At 35.6% G+C, this 20,035-nt stretch overlaps 1 protein-coding gene across 3 annotated transcripts in view; it reads left to right on the plus strand.

Annotated features, from left to right (window-relative positions):
* PRKD1 (protein kinase D1) overlaps nt 1-20,035 on the plus strand; it is an 83,885-nt gene that overhangs the window by 37,563 nt on the left and 26,287 nt on the right. For all 3 annotated transcript variants that reach the window (XM_024754950.1, XM_024754949.1, XM_024754951.1), the window contains exons 10-12: nt 618-670; nt 3,136-3,208; nt 5,880-5,986. In XM_024754950.1, the coding sequence (XP_024610718.1) occupies nt 618-670; nt 3,136-3,208; nt 5,880-5,986 (233 nt within the window). The remainder of the gene's footprint in view (nt 1-617; nt 671-3,135; nt 3,209-5,879; nt 5,987-20,035) is intronic.

Genomic DNA, 20,035 nt, shown 5'->3' on the forward strand with positions numbered 1-20,035 from the left:
AGGATCAAGTATTGAGGATGAATTTCTAAAAGATATTTTAGAGGAGTATCTATTTAAAATGCAACTTAAAATCTTATAATGGCTATTAATAATGAAGCCTGTGGCAAAAAGCCCTCTGTTTTCACATCACAGTGTGTTATCTAATGATCTATCACAACTTTTTAATTGATCTCTACAACCAATATACATATTAATAGAATATATATGCCTAGTTGGGTGCTAAGCATTTTATGTGAGGTCTCTATTTTCATGCCTAAAATAACCCCAATAGGTGGATGTTAATGATTAGCCTGTTTTACAGGTGAGGAAATCAGGCCCTAGAGACATTAAGTTGTCTCAGCTTGTACCAGAGTTACGACATGGCACACCAGTATTTGAACCCAAGTCTTTACGACTCCTAACTCTAAACTGACAAAATATTATTATTTTTCAAAGCCAAGTACAGAGTAAATCTGTAACTGTAAAAGGAAAGAAACATTCTAATAGACATTTTTCTAGAAAAGTCTAATCATTATGGTTTTAAAACAGCCCTGCAGCTTGATTAATAAGCATGTATTTACTTGTTTTGCTATTATCTCTCTCACTTATTTTGTGTATTTTTGAACATGTATTTCCAGGAGATATTTCTCTGAGTATTTCGGTATCAAATTCCCAGATTCAAGAAAATGTGGTGAGTGTGTACCTACTAATATAAAACTTTGCTACTGTGATCCTTTATTTGAAAATAAGAGCATCATAAAATACATTTTTATTGATCTGAAATTTTAATTTTTTAGTGTTTTCTAGAAAATAAAATAGGGTCCTTTTGGATGTTTTTCTTCTATAAAATTTTAGAAACATTACATTGTATCAATTCTCTTAGTGATTTTCTATCATCTGTTCTGCAGGGTGGAAAGTTAAATACCTATTTTTTCATCTCAGATAAACAATTACAATGCAGTGCCTGATTTTTCACATGTTTGCGCATCTTGGTACTGGAACTTTAAATGGTTGATACTATGTAATACCAGATAAAATGAAATAAATTATTTGAGTTGCATGAATAGCTTAAACATGTCCTTATTCTCATTCCTTGATTGCTACCCAGAAGTGCTGTCATATGACAAGGAGCTGCATGTACTCTTACAATCACTTGTACTTAACAAGGAGACCTCAGAAAGCTGCATAAGTCAGATTTTATGGATCCACATTCTAGCACCCTAGTCAGCTGTGCCACATAACTCCATCCTTTCAGCTCAGTTTTTGAAAATTGTAGATCATACATATTATGAAATAATTTACACTCTGTCATATGTTTGGTTCTTTTGGTTATACTTTGTCACTGTAGCAAGCAGCCCAAAAGTAATAAGGCCTTTCCTACCTCATCCTGTGACTCGATCTTTCCCTCTATTTTGACTGCTATACCTGTCACCAAAAGGAAAAAGTTTGTAGCCTTACACTGATCTGAGTCTATATTTTAAAGAATAAACTCCATGAAACTCGATTCATCACTAGCATAGCTTTGCAACCTTTGCTAAATTGGCATAAAGTAAACTGAAAACCAAATATGATTGAGAGAATTAGGGAAACTTTGTAATGAAAATTAGACATATTCTTGTTTTGTCAATCATGAGCTAGATTTCTAAAGACCTGAAGGTTCCTGTTGTACTTGCTTAGCCAGAGAAGACTTTGGGAAATACTGATCTACCTATAAGCCTCTTGGGAAATTCTAGATTCCTGTGGGGTTCTTCCACCCTGTTTGGCTGAAAATTCTGGGTGGCCATTGAGCTATCAGAGAAAGATGGAGTAGCAGTTTGGACTCAGAATACTGGAGTAGTATTAATTCATGTTCTTGTCTTCAAACAACCTTGAACTCTGAACCATGGATACTCTGAAGGGATCACAGAATAGAGAGAACTTGTAGTTGTTTTCTGGGGGGAAGGACAAAGGGAAAGGATAGCAATGTATGGAATATGCAGAGGGTGGGATGTGATGTAAAAGGACTTTTATTTTTGTTTTTTTAAATATTTATTTATTTTTGGCTGCGTTGGGTCTTCGTTGCTGCACGTGGGCTTTTCTCTAGTTGTGGCGAGCGGGAGCTCCTCTTCATTGCAGTGTGCGGGCTTCTCATTACAGTGGCTTCTCTTGTTGCAGAGCACGGGCTCTAGGCACGCAGGCTTCAGTAGTTGTGACACACAGGCTCAGTAGTTGTGGCGCACAGGCTTAGTTGCTCCGCGGCATGTGGGATCTTCCCAGACCAGGGCTCGAACCCATGTCCCCTGCATTGGCAGGCGGATCCTTAACCAGTGCACCACCAAGGAAGTCCAGGACTTTTATTTTTGAAAGGACAAAGAGTACGAGAGTGGAGGATAGGCAGAAAATTCCATAGGATGTCATAGGAATACTGAAAGTGAAAAAGTATTACATTGTGCTTTCATGAGTGTGGTCATCAAAATCACAGACTAAGCAAAGTCATCTAAAACAGAATGCTTTACTTAGCAGTTATTATTTCAAAGAGGAAAGAGTAGACATCTGGAGACTTGTTAACCTCCAGAAGTGGTAAAAGTAGAAGAGTGTGGTTACCTCACAGATGAGAATTTCATTATGGGTTGTCATCTTTTTGTGGTGTCTCTGGCTCACTCACAGTGATTCAGCCCCCTCTTCCTTCAGTTTAAATTCATGTGGATGTGGATGATTGATAAAGAGGCAGCCACAGCATTTTAGCCATAAAGAATGAAATGGTTGGAATCAGGACTCACACAGACATATGCTTGGGAACCATGATTATTTAATGTGAGATTTCTGAATAACCATTGCAATAAGCAAATCACTTTTTGAATACTGACATTATGTATGTAAATGACATATAGTTTTAAGTCTTTTTTCTCTCTCATGAAACCTATATAATTGAACATTGGAAGATTTCTGCTGCTTAAGATTAGAATAGCTGTCCAACATTACAATATTATATTAAATCGAAGAGTGGGTTTTTAATATTATAGATAGATTGTAGATTTCATCTAGCATTTAAATTTTAATTGTTTATTTTTAAAATATTTATCAGTGTTAATGATATATTTAATAAAATATAGAGTTTATTAGGACTAATCTTTTGTTCCACTTCATGTTTGTTTTTCTCTGGACTTGCACCTACAGGACATCAGCACAGTTTATCAGATTTTTCCTGATGAGGTACTGGGTTCTGGGCAGTTTGGAATTGTTTATGGAGGTAGGTTAATTCACTAAGTATTTTTATTAATTTAAAGTTTTAGCATTTTTGTTTAGAAAAGTAATATCTCCAAGAAAAATATAAAGGACCTATATGTAGATACGTTTTTATGTATGTCTCTCTGTGTTTGACCTCTTTAGAAATTTCTCTTGAGGTAGTCACTAAATGGAAATTTGGTACCTTTCTGTTTTGAAAGAGAAATTTTTCTACTACTAAATATCAACAAACTTTTGCTTAAATATCGACAAACTCTATACACTATACTGGTTAAATATTGGTTTATTTAGGCAAAATATTGAGAAACAAGGCAGCTGTAATCATAAAGATTCCTTTTCCTCTTAGCATATTTGATCAGAATGCTATAGAAATCCATTCAAAAATTCTTTAATTCTAACATCTTTAATAATATTATGTATTTTGGTAAGGTTTGCATTTTTTACATTTTTGAAGTAAAATACTGAATTTTTACCTTTTTCTTATTGTCAAGCTATTTGGTGAATTTAGTTAAAACTTCTGCTGTTTTTGATTCCAGCCAGTTCAATGACATTTTTCAAGTCTTTAAGAAAGATTTAATATCAATGTTTCACCTGCCTTATAAAATGACATCATAACTTTCATTTCCTTAATATAATCAGTAACAGATTATCTTTTTTTGGTGAGGTTAGGGTGCTCCGAAATAATCACAATGTCTCATTCAATATTATTTACCATAGTATAATATTGTGCTTTTTATTTAAAAGCTAATTAAATTCTACTCTAAAAGTAATTTTGATTCTTACAGAATGCACAGATTTTTTTTTGATAGAAAATCTAACAAGTCAGCAACCATTGTGCTTTTTGTTAAGGCATAACTGTATAATAGAGGAGACCAAGTACTACATAGAAAATTCTTCTGCAGTGTAATAATTGCATGCAAAGAAATCATGGTATATAAAGAAGAGTAAATGTACATAACTGCATATAGTGTGGAGGTGAAACAGGCATAAGAAATGAGGTTAGAGAAACCAGCAGGTGCCAGGTAATTGTAACATACAACGGTGAAGGAGCAGGCATAGGAAGAGGCCTCCATAAGCTGTGACAAAGTGAGAGAGTGGCATGGACATATATACACTACCAAACGTAAAATAGATAGCTAGTGGGAAGCAGCCGCATAGCACAGGGAGATCAACTCAGTGGTTTGTGACCACCTAGAGGGGTGGGATAGGGAGGGTGGGAGGGAGGGAGATGCAAGAGGGAAGAGATATGGGAACATATGTATATGTATAACTGATTCACTTTGTTATACAGCAGAAACTAACACACCATTGTAGAGCAATTATACTCCAATAAAGATGTTAAAAAAAAAAATGTTACAGCGGGACACATATGGGATGAGGCAGATAAGAACAGTCACAGAAGAGTGGTCAGTTGCCATAGGGACAGAAGCATAGAGACAAAAGAAGCTGCAACCTTGAAGACAGTAGATGCAATAAAAGTCTGCATTGGAATAGAGATTGCAGTGAGTCAAAGAGTTAAAAAGTGATGTGAAGAAAGTAGAGAACATGGAAGCAAGACAATAGTTTTGTCAGTTGGGAAGGGAAGTATTCTGGAAGGAGTTGGAAGGAATAGTGAAAGTGGGATGTAGGGGAAAGGAACGCTAGATTTACACCAAATGTAGAAATAATGGAATTTCAAGTTAGTTTGTATGTGACCAAAAAAATGAGTAATTAGGTTCATTTTCAAATTCAATTAGCATTCCTATATTCTATACCTTCTATAATCTAGTAGTGTAGGAGTTAAAAGCTTGAGGGTTACCCTGTGATTCCCTAGAAAACTTGCTGTGAGAATTAAATGGGATGTGATGTACGTAAAGGGACTGTCAGGTGATGACAATGATGATGATGATGATAATTCATATTTTTGAGTGTGTATAGTTATCTGGGCACTCTGTGTACTGTACGTATCTTATTACACCTAATTCTCACAACCCTACCATTGAAGATGAGGAGCTCAGAAAGCTTAAGTGATTTGCTCAAGATCATGAAGCTAATAAGGGACAGAGCCAAGACTTTTATTCGTTCCATTATAACATACATTCGTTTTTTAGGACTTTAAAATTATACTTTTTTTTTGTGGTACGCGGGCCTCTCACTGTTCTGGCCTCTCCCGTTGCGGAGCACAGGCTCCGGACGCGCAGGCTCAGCGGCCATGGCTCACGGGCCTAGCCGCTCCGCGGCATGTGAGATCTTCCTGGACCAGGGCACAAACCCGTGTCCCCTGCATTGGCAGGCGGACTCTCAACCACTGCGCCACCAGGGAAGCCCTAAAATTATACTTTCTTAAGGAGAGGACTTTTGCCCGTGGTATGAATATTTTCTATATCAAGTAGCTCAATATCCTGTTTCTAAAACATGTATTTTACAAGAAAATATCAGGCTGTTCATGCAAATAGCTTTTAATGTCCTAATTCTTTTGTGTTCTAAATTGTAGCTAATTTTATAGTGCATATTTGATGTAGAAATGAAGCTAAGAAGTGAAATCTTTATGGATATAAGTCGGTGCTCATCAGAAATGTTAATTTATTCAGTAAAGCATTTTTATAATTCCAAACGGTTTTTATAAATTCTGGTATTCTTTAATAGAGATGATATATAATAAGATTATGCTAATATTTCTCTTTTTTATTTTAAAGGAAAACATCGTAAAACAGGAAGAGATGTAGCTATTAAGATCATTGACAAGTTAAGATTTCCAACAAAACAAGAAAGCCAGCTTCGTAATGAGGTTGCAATTCTTCAGGTACTTTTTTGTTGTTTATGTAGGGGCTATAAAATGTCCCCGCAACTTCTGCAAAACAAAGAAAACTTATCCAAATATCTGTGGCATAGATATTTAGGAACATTTTAAAATAACTGAAAAGGCAGATCCAGCATCAAACTGCAGCCTGTGTAGTATCTTTCCTGAGTCTAGGCAGCGTTTGTTTTTTTTCTATGTACTTAATTGTAGGTTTTAATGTATTATTAATTCTCATTAAATGGGTAATGTTTCAGCATTTGCTCATAGTGGGCACACTGCGACCATTTTGTTTTACATTATCAATGAACTTGCCTTCATAAACATTCCTCCTTTATGCTGTGATAATTATATGAATTGAGTACGTAGCTGTCAGCATATCAGGTAAAAGAGTAATACATGTCCGAGAATACATGATCTTGATCTTATTAATGTCTTCTTTGTGTCTCACTGTAAGCCTTTTATTTAATATTGAGACTGTTCCTTAACTCTTCTCATTTTTAAAGCCAGTCCCTTTTTAAAGCTAGAGTTTGTTAATAAAAGGTATTATGTGATATATATAATTTCTATAACTATTAAAACTTTTTCTGCAGATCAAAAGGAAATGGAGCAGTTGTTTGCTAAATGTGGTCAACCTAGCTATCTAGTCTAGACAATTTAGACCATTGAAAGTGCTCAGTTTTATATAACTTCCATAATTCTCTACTTGTCATGCAAGCTGATCATAATTTCTAATTTTTAGTTTTATTGAATAATTTTCATTTGAACATTGCTAGCAAAGCAAAACAGATTACATTTCTTCATTTATTGTTTCATGTAACTGCCATTTATTGAGTTTATACAATAAAATGTTGAAAAAGATATGATTTCTGCCATAAAGGAGCTCGTGTGTACAGACAACTGAAAATAATTGCTGCTGTACATAAAAAATGACATAAACTTTTCTGGGACTCATATTTTCTAAAGATGGTGTTCTTGTGCCTTTGGACAACTAATGTAACACAGAGAACTACCACAGTGTTCTCTGCTTTCTTGGAAGAAGATAACTACAGATCTTAAGCTGACAATTCATAGATTCATAGCTTAGTCCTTGCTAATCAGATTCTTTTTTTTTTTATTATTCTTAATCTGGCTGCATTGAGCTGCAAATGACATCTTTCCACACTTGGACCCTGCTGTCCTGGTCTCCACCCTCACGTAGTGTCCTGAAGGCAGACTCCTTTGCAGCTTGCCACAGTTGGCATAAGGATAAGACATTTATCCTTCCTTTCAGGACATAAGAGGAGTTTCCCGGTTAACATGGATGGTTATATCTTTCTACATTTTATTGCAGCTGCAGAGGAAGGTCTAATTTTCTGTGTATAGCCCTTTAATTGGCTTTCCTGAGCCTGTCAACACATTATCAGCTGCTGACTCTGTAGTAAGGTAGAAAAATAAAATACACCATAAACCGACTCCATCTCCTTTGCAGAAGAGTAGCTGCAATCAACAACTGAGATGCAGTAAACATACATTTGGCAAAAATTCCATTGTAATGTGAAAAAAGAGTTTGCTTAGGTTGAAAGTCAAATTCTGCCCCTTGAGCATATGAAGAGTTTGAGCAGCTCTTATATTATGGCCTGAAATCTCGAGCATCCTCATCACTTATCACTCGTCCCCATTGTCCCCAACCATATTTCACTTCCTTCATCAAACTCATATTTATTGAGTACATATCATGAGCTAAGCACTGTTCCAGGCTCAGTGGATACAGTGGGGACAAAAACACACAAGTCCTTCCTGTCGCGAGTCTTTAAATTGTATTACTCAGGCTTACTTCTAGTCTGATGTTTGCAACATACTTAACGTGTAGAATTTTTAATTACAAAACCTGTATAAGGAGTCTTATTAAGGCTTGGCATAAATATATGAGGTTCAGGAGTTCATACTTTATCAAAAGTTGACATTTGTTTCAAACTTGTTCCTCAAAAATTACTCTGACCTATGTCCTCTTTTTCCCATGACACTTATCATCTTCTAGCCTATTACAGAATTTCATTTATTATATTTGCTGTGGGTTTCTTTCCCCATCCCCTACCCCAGCCCCTCCACTGGAATATGTACATTTCAGGAGGGCGGATATTGTTGTTTTGTTGTATCCCAAACACCAGAGACTGTTCCTGACAAACATTAGGTATTTAGCCAATATTTGTTGAATGAATGTTTGTTGAATTAAAATTGTACAGAGACATCATCCTGTCACATAAGAAGACATATTGATACATAGTATCCAACCAGGTAGCAAAAGTCCAGACTCTATTTTCTATTAATGGTTAATTGGTTAGTTAAGAAGGATTGTGTGTGTTTCATTCTTTGAAATCCCTCATTCCCCTGTTTTATATTGCTTATCAAAAGAAAGAACTCATTTTTTGAACCTGAAAAGACAAAATGGTAATGAGGCAAGCGATAAGGGAAGGGTTCTGACTCACTAAGTGATATGTTCAGGAAAAGTACCATGATTGAAATTAGCTGAATGGTGGGAAAGGTTTTCTTTTACTAATCTTGAGGAACAGAATTCTGTCCCTCTGGATATAAAAGTGATAACCAGAAGCATTTGGTATTCTCTGCCCTGTGGTCTGTAGCTTATGAAAGCTGTTTTCCTGGCTTATGGTTATACCTGGAGTCTGACAAATTCTGCCCCATCCCTTTCCTCTTTCTGATGCTCCAGAGGGGATCAAGTGGGCCGAAATGGCTGATGGGAGAAAATTCCCCTCATGCAGTTCCGTTAGTCTTCTGGTCGAATTTTTATTTGTTTCTGTTTTTGTAAAAAAAAAAGCACCTTAGCTTATAGAAAACTTCAAAGTTGTATAAATGCAGAATGTGTAAAAAAGTAGACTTCTTTCTTTTTCTATTTCATCTTCTTTACGTAACCTATGTGAAGGCTTTCCAAAGTCTGATTCAGTCATTGGAAAACCAAGCTCTTTAGATATTTTTGAATAGTTGGAAAATTAAGGCAAGTGTGAATCTTTTGGCATAGTTATCCCTTATTTATATCTTTTCGAGTAGCTATTTTCATTATCTCTAAATGCTTCATTATTATTATGTTTCAGAAGAATGTTAATTAATGTAGATGTTAAACTTGGTTCAAAAATTCCCAGAAGATCCTATTTATATTGTTATTTTAAAAGTTGTATCTTGATTTTTAAAAAGGTAAATTTGAAATTACTGTTTTTTCTATTCATGTCAACAAAATAAGAATAAAAAGATAGTTTACGATTATTAAGGGTAATAATCTGACTTTTAAAAGTCAGTAAAAACTGACTTTTACAAGGAGGTGCAATTACATCTTAGAAGGGTTAGAAACTTAAAATCTAAAATAAGTGATGTGGGCGTGATATATTTAATATAATTTATCAACACAGGCTTGTTCGGTCTAAATTAATTTTTATTTTCTAACATAGTATCACAATGCATAAAAAGCTTTAGGATAATACTTAATTGATTTACTATTATTTTTAATTGATTTACTATTATTGAATATAATATATGAATATTATATTCTATCTGATTTGAATATAATTCTATATATTCAATTGATTTACTATTTTGAATTTAATTCTAATTGATTTACTATTATTTTTCCTCTTTATCTTAAATATCAACTTATTTATCTAAGGAACAATACTAGAGCTTCTGTTTATAATACAGTATATTAAAGCATTTTGGAATTGTAAAGATGCTGAATACAAAATGTAGGAAACAATATGTAAGAATTTTACAGGCCATCAATTCAGTGTATCCCCTTGCACTTATCTCCTGAAATTCCCCCATCATTCTTATTTCTCTGTTGTGTGGCAGTCCTCTTCCCATTTTAACTTTAAAACAAAATAACAGCAATAACAAACTGTGAGCTCGATATGTCTGCCACCTCTCATAACTGCAGCACGTTTTATATTGCCACACTTCAGATTTCTGCTCTATGCTACTTTCCATTCTTATTCATAAATTCCTTTCTTTGATTTCCACACCTCTCTTAAAATACAAGGCCCTTTGGTCTTCTACCTCTGCCCAACTATCACCCTTTGGCTATATTTTAGTCTTTACCCTAGTTGACTAGTCTCAGTCCTTCAACAGCATTGATCATTTGCTCCTTTTTAAATCTCACTCCTCACTTCATCCCTGCATTTATCAGGCCCCGTTTCACCTTCCCTGCTAGCTCCATCCTTCTTGAACTTCTTCTGTTCGTCTAAATGATGTATGCTAATCTGGAACTCATCCCAGAGTGAGCTCATCCACTTTAAGAGAGTTGTCTGTCATCTCTCATTCCTTAATTTATCTCTTGAGCTCCGTTCTTTCACAGACACTTCAGTCTCCTGTTTCTGACCTTAGGACATCTCCACTTTGCTGTGCCAGTCTTACCCAAACCAACCAGCCGAAAACCAAACGATTATTCCTAATGTCTTTCCCTGCAAGTTATTCTTTCCCTAATTTTGTCTATTTTGCCATCATTCTTCCAGTTTCTAAGCCTAATATCCTTTACCTTCAATTAATAAAAATATTAAGTCATTCAGCAGTACCCTGAAGCACTTCCTTCTTTGATACAAAGCGATTTACTGGGCCTCTGGGTCATATAACAATGAATGAAACCTTTTAGGATGTTTATCATCTATTTGAGCAGATAGAGACAAGTAGCTACAAGTCAGGATAGCTGTGGAAATATCATATACTTATAGCTGATTCACTTTGTTATACAGCAGCAACTAACACAAAAATGTATAGCAATTATACTCCAATAAAGATGTTAAAAAAAAAAGAGTCATGGATTATGACAGAAGTCAGGGCATTGGAATGAAGGATTACTTCAAAGAGAAATATAGCATTGGTGAAATCTTGAAAGATTCACTGCCTTTTGGTAACCAAAGAAATGTTGGAAAGAGTCATTAGGCTGAGGGGCCACCTTAATAAAATAAATATACTATGAAATGTAAGTAGAAAACTAGATCATTTTAAAAGAGTGGCTTCAAACCATTTCATGTGTTCTCAGAAAGAATTCTAGAAGCCTTTATTTCTGCTTGTGTATTTTTAAGTTGACAGATAGAACTATTTTGTCAGAAGTTTAAAGAAAATTTTGTACTGTACTGAAAATATTGATATTTGAAAATGAGCTGCTATATAACTTATTTAAATATACTCATTAGAATCTAAATATCAGAAACATTTGATATTTTTTAACAATAATTTAAAAAATACATGCATAGGCTTTTTAAGCAATAGTTTATTTTACAGCATTCCTTGTTTTCTTTGACTACGTAACACTTTTCCCACAGAACTGTATTCCAATGTAATGTATTTTTATACTTAAAAGTCTTTTACTGGTCCCCCTTTCATACTTATTTGCAGTAAACATAAGTATATATTTTTAAATTTCTTGATTACAACACTAAACGTTTAAAGCATTCTCCTGGATGAATTTATCATTACAGTTATTATTAGTAAACCCTTTATCCAGCAAAGATAATTATTCTAAAAATTTTGATCTATGTTTGTTAAACATAAAAAATGAAATGTTGCTGAAAATACATTATTTAATGAGATTTTAAAAAAGTTAGTTCATAAATTGGTGGGTGATTATTACTTATTGTTTGAGTTAAACAGAGTTCAGCAACAACTTTGTTTTTCTAAATTGTAGGAGCCCAGCTGTAAGCCCTCCCAAAACAAGACAAAACTATCCCAGTGATTTATCTTCGAAATTCATCCTCTCTCTTTTAATTCTCTCTCTGTTAATAAATCTATTAAATGCTTCTCTAATTTTGGTGAAAGCATGAATTAGAAACTAAGTTGCAAAAGAACTGATTTCCAAGTTATTAGGGTCATTCACTTCATATCAACACAATGTTTCAAATTTTCCTTTTATTTTTCTCCCAGACAATTTTCTTCCCCATGGCAAGGTACCCTAGTAATATTTGGAATGTGTGAGAAGCATGCCTTCCTTTTGGAAAGTGGAAGCAAAATTATTCTGAAAGGCAACTTGGGCTTGGAGAATTTGAAGACTGTGGGGATTTTCTCAAATAGATCTGTATTAGAAGAATATTTATAGACTGTTAAGATTCATTCATTCATTCAAAGTATAGTTACTGAGTACTCACCATGTTCCAAGCAGTAGAGACACAAATGTAAACAAAGCACATTTTCTTAAAACTATCCCTCTGCTCACATATCTTTAAAATCTTCTGGTACCCCAAAAGTATGCCTACCATAGTTTAGAGGCTGCTGTGAAAGGACAGAGTACGCTTAGGTAAGACTGGGAAATGGCTTTCATGTGAGTTCATAGAGAACCTTAGATATTGTGCCAAGTCAACTGGATTTTATTATGCTTTGGTGTTTGTGAATTATTGAAATATTTTGAAAAAGAAATTGTTATGATCAGATCAGTATTTGGGGATGACATATTTTAGAGAAGAAAGTTTAAAGGCAAGAAAACTTTCTTAGAAGCTATTTTCAGCTAGTTGTGACAGTCAAAATGCCCCCGTTCTTGTATAAATAAATAATTACATTTTAGGCTCTAATTAGAAAACTATGAGGAGGAAGAGTTTGTAGAGTGGCTGCTCATTGTTCCAGATGTTACAGCTGTCTCAGAAGCTTAGACCTGGGGGGAAAAATTGGGCATTGGGTGCAAAAGAAATCAGAGAACATGTCAGAGTGATACCTTTAAAGGCAATGGAACCTCAAGATCAGGAGGGGATTTGGTAACACAGAACAACACGGTGGCGGTACATGAGCTTAAAAACAGAATAAGCTGTAAGGAAGAAGTTCTTCCAGCTAGGAAGGCGAGGAATCCAAATTGTCAAGGTGGATGTCATAACAGGTACAGAGGACACTGCAGTGAGAAGACTGACAAGGCAGCATTCGAAATCCAGACAACATACTCAAATGCACTCTGAGAGCAAAGTGAGGAGGCTTAAGTAGCGTGGCCCCTGAAGCACACTAGTTAGAACAGGCAGGACAGGTCCTAAATGGATTTGAGTCCAAGGAAAGCATTGAGGCAATGGATAACATAGAGTTTAGAGAGCCTAAGTTCTGGGGTTAGACTGCCTGGGTTCTCACATCAGGCTTAAGAGTCTTAGGAGCTTGGATAGGTTACTTGAGTTCTCTGACTCTCACTTTCCTTATCCAGAAACCTTGAACAGATGTTATAAGAATTGAGTGTGATAATTTTGTGAAATTCTTAGTGCCTAGCATATAGTAAAGATTCTGAACTTATACTACTAGTATTGCCACCACTAAGTTGTAAATCTAGCTCCTAGGAACAAGTTCAAATAACTTGATATTGAGAATTTCCTAAATAGAGAACATAGAGACACATAATTTCATTGTAACAGAGAACACAGTTGACTCAAATCCTGGGGTAAAGCTGAACATATATACATTAACATTTGCCTGACCCCTGGTAGACACTCAGTAAATATTTGTTGAACAAATTATTTAGCCACAGCTCAAGGAAACAGAGGGATACAGAATCACAGAGCATGCCAATAAGACAATAAAGTATTCCTTACCTTAATTCCTTTTTTTTTGTTGTTTCAGGCAAGGCTTTATTTGGAACCCCTGCTGCAGCAGGGGGGGAATGAAAACAAGCAACAGTTTCCCTTGCTCGCTCCCCAAGGCGGGTGCAAGTTGGTTCCTTATATGGGGTGAGGGCAGGGATGTATCCAGTGTTCAGCCAGAGGGGTGCGTAGGTGATTTACCACCCCTTAGGTAGTGTTGTGTGCAGGGGGCATGCACAGTACCCTGCTTTTGCTCCCTACCCCCTGCTTTTGCTCCCTACCCCCTGCTTTTGCTCCTAGCTGTTCAAAAGTGGCAGATGGGTTTTTTGGTCTCATTGTATCTTTTGTCCAGAATTTGCCCCAACTGCACATGCATGCATTCCTTTTTGACTACAAAACATGGTAATTTGGGCTTCCCTGGTGGCACAGTGGTTGAGAGTCCGCCTGCCGATGCAAGGGACACGGGTTCGTGCCCCGGTCCGGGAAGATCCCACATGCCGCGGAGCGGCTGGGCCCATGAGCCATGGCCGCTGAGCCTGCATGTCCGGAGCCTATGCTCCGCAACGGGGGAGGCCACAGCAGTGAGAGGCCCGTGCACCGCAAAAAAACAAACAAACAAACAAAAACAAAAACAAAAAACATGGTAATTTATCTTCACAGAGCAAGATTAAATATACATCTTGTAAATACCTGGCTTTGTTCTCTTAGTCAAAAAAGACGATCAAGAGTAGGTGGAAAAGAGGTAATCATGATAGAAAACCAGAGAATAATATTGCTAAATATGAGTGGGAAAATGAAAATTTGCACAAACTGGTGATTTTACTTAAATCATGAAAGAGTCAACTTTTCTTTCTCTAGAAAAAATATGCAAAATTTGAGTTCTTTCTCTTTTGTGTGTACTGAGAGGTTAGTTTATACTTCTTTTGTTTCATCTTACATGTTCATCATATTTCTTCAAATATTTTTCTTTTTTATATTACTGCATGAAGAATTTTAGTGAAATTGTTTCTTCTGAAGACATGTTCTGCAGCTCTAAAGTAATCTTGTTATCTTCTGCACGTTCCAGTAAATAAAGCCCACAGATTATGTGTATATATATCTAAGATAGAGGGAAAAATAAAACAAAGATCTATTATAAGGAAAAGAAAACAAACTTAGAAAATTTTCTGAATAGGTATTGTGTTCCATAAGAAGTTAGTCATAGTGAAAACTTAGTGTCAGAAGGTCAGGTTCCAGTCAAAGCTTTTCCATGTTTTGGCAACCCTCTTTTTGTTTCCTTAATTATGGCTTAGAATTCGTCTGACTTGGTGTGCTTGCTTCTTCACAGGAATGTTTTGGGGGGATTAAATTAAATAATATATAAGGTGTTTTATATATTTTTTTTTAATTATTTATGTATTTATTTATTTGGCTGCGCTGGGTCTTAGTTGCGACAAACAGGATCCTTCTTTGTTGCAGCATGCAGGATCTTTAGTTGCAGCATGCGGAATCTGTAGTTGGGGCAACTCTTAGTTGTGGCATGTGGGATCTAGTTCCCTGACCAGGGATCAAACCTGGGCCCCCTGCATTGGGAGCATGGAGTCTTAGCCACTGGACCACCAGGGAAGTTCCTATAAAGTGTTTTTTAAATCAATGTTTCCCAACATATTTTTGGAAGATCATGTCTTTTGAGTTCCTTCATGGAAGAGGGTGGAGGTTAAGATGTTCTCATGAAGACAGTTAAGAAAATATTGTGTACTACAACCAGGTCATCTACATCTTGGAAGTGAATAGTCTTTCACTTATTAAAGATTCTGAGATGCCACATAATTAAGAACTTATTTAATTTTGATAATATGCTAGTTAAGTGCCACAGAGCCCTTACACAAATGTAAGATATCACAAACTGACCTTTTTGCACATAATGTTCTGTCTTCTAACCCTGTACAGTAGACTTTACATGGTCACTCCAGTTCCCAATATCCAGTACTTAAGACATCAGAGAGATTATGTGTCTACACAGGTCATTTAACCTTATAATAGAATGTTATGCTTTCTGGGGTGTTGACATTTAAATATAGTAACTGGGCTACAGTGATATGAATTGTTAAAAGTTACACTTTAAATCTAACACCAAGGTAAGATGGGATTCATGTGTTCATGTTTCCAATCAGGCAGGTTAACAGGAAATAAAAATGTTTTCCAGATGTTGTCTCCATTGTCATGCGTTTGTAGCAAATAGAAAAAAATATCCAGATATTTGATCCATTTTTTAACTTTTATGTACAGTAAACACACCTTGACCTACAAATTCCAATTTCCTTATTTTAACATGCCATTCTTTTAATTCTTGCCTTTCCGCTAAAAACAAACAGTAATGGCATAGAGGAAAGGGGGTCACACTTCATGGGTAGAATGTTTACTAACGCTGATTTTTTTTAAAAGGTAACAATCAGTTATTAATTTTCTGCCTTTGAAGCCTTTGCTGCTTGTTCTGAAATATTACGTCCTTTTGCCTAAATTCAACTTGGAACTCCAACCTTTGTCGGGGGCTAGGGGATAGATACTAGGCTGCATACAGGATCCTTGCTGTGTAAGGGTCTTTCTTTTGATAGAAATCACTCCCTCGACCACCAAAAATTATAGTAACAATCTCACCCATATACAAACATCAATGCCAGTGAAACCTCAGTGTATGTATGACTCTAGATGGTGGGCTTAGGAATCTAGATTTTGCTTTTTAAATTTCTCATTCATACCTCTAACCTGAAAGCTTCCTGGTGATGAGTAGAAAATATCACATATTTTTATACTGTTTCTACCTACTGAAAAGTCAAGAAAGGCTAGAAACATGAGAGATGCTGGAAGGGTTTTTTAAGTGTATTTTTTACATACTCCTCCCTCTGCATTCGGTCTCTTCTCCTTTAGTAAGGAAAGGAGAGGACTCATTCTATTTATCATGTGTCTGCACAGCCCTGGAATCTAAAGCTAGATTAAAGCGTTTCCAGAAGAGATGAAGTGCAGAATGACTGAGAGGGTTGTATATAGGTTTATGGATATATGTGAATACAGAAGTTTTATATCAGGTGTCACCTGATTTTTTTTCTTCCATGCAAATATTGAACTGGTCCTTTAAAAAAAATTTTCTTGCTCCACTGTTACTTAATAGAATGCAGAGGACTTACAGCTAACTTAAGATGAAATAATGGTAAATTTCGCATTATAATCCAGCCACCTAAAAGTTGACTCCCTTTCTTGATATCCAGACACAATATATGTATTGTCATTAGCAGTCAATGGAGATGCTTCAACTTATTTCTTCCACAAAATTTTGAACTATTTAAACCAGGGTCAATCTGAGCTAATTAGTGCCATACAAAAAAAGTAACATTACACTCCAGTTCTGATGGATGGTATAGGCAGACAGTTTTTACCAGGAATGATCTGGTCATTTCTGAGTTCTCAGAGTCTAATAGGTTAAATTTGGTTGTGGCCCCATTGATCTAAATGTCAGCCAGTGATACCTATTCACAGGAGGGTGGATTGTTACATCTGGTCTTATTGAAGTAATATCGGTGCATTTATTCCTCTGACAGTATATGTTAGCTTTATTTGGTTCTAGGTTATTATCAATGTGCATTTCTAAAATTTTACAGGTGAAATTTCCCCAAAAAATGCTACCTCCAAAAAGATAACCACTAGAGTATTAGCCTATTTAAATTGTAGGGTTTTTGCCAACGGAACATGAAATAGGGATAGGTTCACATGCAACAACCAAACGATCTCCATCCTCATGTTATATCAGGAGGGCTCTCACATGGTGTAACACAGCCCTCACCTGTTGACTTCACAGTAGAGGCACCTCTGCCATCACTGAAGTTTAAAAATACAGCACAAGGGAAGACAGGGGAGGACAAATTAGAAGGTGCAAGTTTGTGGCAGTTCATACTTAGCTTAATGTAGCCTCCTTTAGGTGAAACACAAAAGGAAATTTTCTTTTCTGCCACTTACTTTAAATTCCCAGTTATCAAACTAAAGAGAGAATTTAGGAGAGATAGCTGAGTTTACTGTATCAATTTGGGTATTATCTTTCACAAGTCTTTTTATAATTATCTGCTCTCTACACGATGACTTTTCAGCATCTATCAAGGTACTGTTACACACTGTGTCCCCTTCATAAGGCATTACGTGATTATGACTTCTAGGACCAGTAAATGAAGCATAAATTGTAAGAGACTGTGTTTAGAAAATTCATAAGATGGTATGTTTATCCCTCATCCGGGAATGAGAATCAACAAAGCCGTTGCCATGGTGCTCTGCCTCCGAGAAAGGCACCTCTCTTCCCCACCCCCATTGCTGTGCACCACTGTGCTGTGGTATATTCTTCTGTCTGCTCTGCATGCTATTTAGAATTTAGATCCTGGATTCTTCACTTTGAAGTTTCTTTCTTTCTGTCCTAGTATGACCTAAACCACTTAGTTGTTTGATAGAAAAGTAGTCAGAAGTTCCCACATTAAGGCTGAATCCTAAATAACCTGTTGAAAAGATACATTGATTCTAATTTTTCTCTTTCCTACCTCTCATATGTTTGAGTATAATAATCCTGAAGGTAGAAGAAAGGGAACACATGACATTAATTTATCACAGCTAAATATATAGAATGAATTTGCAATGCTAGATTTACAATAAAGCAAAACTATTAGAATCAAAGATTATAAGTACAAATTAAATATTCCTTAATACAAATCCAAAAAAAAGTAACATAAAATAGAAGGCACGCATAAACTAAAATTTTTAATTAAATGTTTTTGTAAAATATTGCTGCTTTTATAAAGTCCTTTGCTTTTAGTGACTAGTTTCCATTAATTACATAAGAATTCTCTTTGCAATTTGAGTCAGGAGAATTTTTGTCTTGATCTCCAAATGGCATTTCCTCCCAGTCTTCGAAACAACTTATATTCACCCCATGGATATGTCATCAATCTGTAATGTGTGAATAGACACTATTCTTTCCTATATTTGACCAAATGTTTCATTTCCTGAAAATTAAATTACTTAAATGCAACAAACAGATGGTCAGAAAGTCCTGTAGTAGCTTACTCTGCCATGAAATTTATTATCCAAATCCCTGAGCTAGGCCTGAGAAGTTAGCAAAACTTCTTTCTGAACTCTACTATTCCACAGTTGATGTTACAGTCATCAAACCATTTTTAAGTTAATTAAGTTACTTTAGACTTCAGAAGGGAAATGTTGAAAAGCTATTTCATATTTTATATACAAAATTAAAATTGTGAACAAGTCACACCAACTACTTTGGTTAAAGCTCATCTTAGAGTTGATCTTAAGGTATTAAAAAGATAATATGAATCATACATGATAGAAAATAGTGACTTTAATTTTTTTTCTATCTCTAGTTTTCAAATACTATCTTCTCTAGGCTAAATAAATGCTTCTTATCAGTATAGTAGAGAGAATTTGGATGATGAAGGCATGATTCTTTGTATTCCATTTTCTTTTGTTATTGTCAAATGTAAAAACAAGTTTGGTCATTTGGTTCAGTGCAAAAAAATTATGGGTCTTGAGTAGGCATCTATGATGGCCTTGTCTCAACCATACATAATAAACCCAAAAAAATATCAACTTATTGTATATCAGCTATACAGAAAAAATGAAGTCATTTTGCTATTGGAAAGATTTTTCAGCTACCACTCAATGTGTTATTTAGCAAACCTATAAAACATAAAGGTTTTGGTAAAAGACCAAGGGCCAATTGCAATGAACATATGAGTTTAAACTTTTCTAAGGCACTTTTTTTTACCAGTTGTGTATACATGACCTTTAGTTCAATGCATTCATTGACTATACTTTTTTCTAAAATATATACCTAACTATATTCAAAGTCCTATACTTTTTTCTAAAATATATCCCTAACTATATTCAAAGTCCTTTATCGAGAAATAGAAAAATTTTCCCTTATCCTTTTCATAAAGATGCTGTTAAAGGAGAATTGTACAGTCCTTCAGAGTCTACAGGGAACATGGCACAAAATAATTGACAGTAAACAATCTCAATCTATTCCATACTTTTGGCCTAGAACATTTTGGGAATATACCAATTAGATAAGCACATGTTAAAGTCCTACCTTCTGAATAGGGGCCTCTCAAGTCTTCTTGTTGAGTGGTGGAAAGGAAAAAGGAGTATACTGACTGAAGGACTTAAGTACCACTAGGAACTCATATGCTTAGAAAAATACAAGTAGAGGCGCATGAGGGTTGACATTGTGCATATATTCGAATAATTTAGGTAGGAGAGGTTCCTGGTCATCTTCTGACTCTCCCCCCAACCTTCACAGCCTACGACAAGGGCAGCAGAAGCAGCAGGCTGAGCCACTGCCACACCACTTGTGTCCTCCCCTGCCCTCCTTGGGTCCTGGAGGTCTCACTCCTTTAACTTTTGTCTTCTCCTTCACGCTCTAGGTTTTCCTATCTAAACACAAGGGACCTGCTTGCTTTGCTGCCTACTTCTGTTGGTCTGCTCCTTTCCTATTCATTGT

The sequence above is a fragment of the Neophocaena asiaeorientalis genome, unplaced genomic scaffold (assembly GCF_003031525.2).
Source record: "Neophocaena asiaeorientalis asiaeorientalis breed wild unplaced genomic scaffold, Neophocaena_asiaeorientalis_V1.1 scaffold359, whole genome shotgun sequence".
In the NCBI taxonomy this organism is placed as follows: domain Eukaryota; kingdom Metazoa; phylum Chordata; class Mammalia; order Artiodactyla; family Phocoenidae; genus Neophocaena; species Neophocaena asiaeorientalis.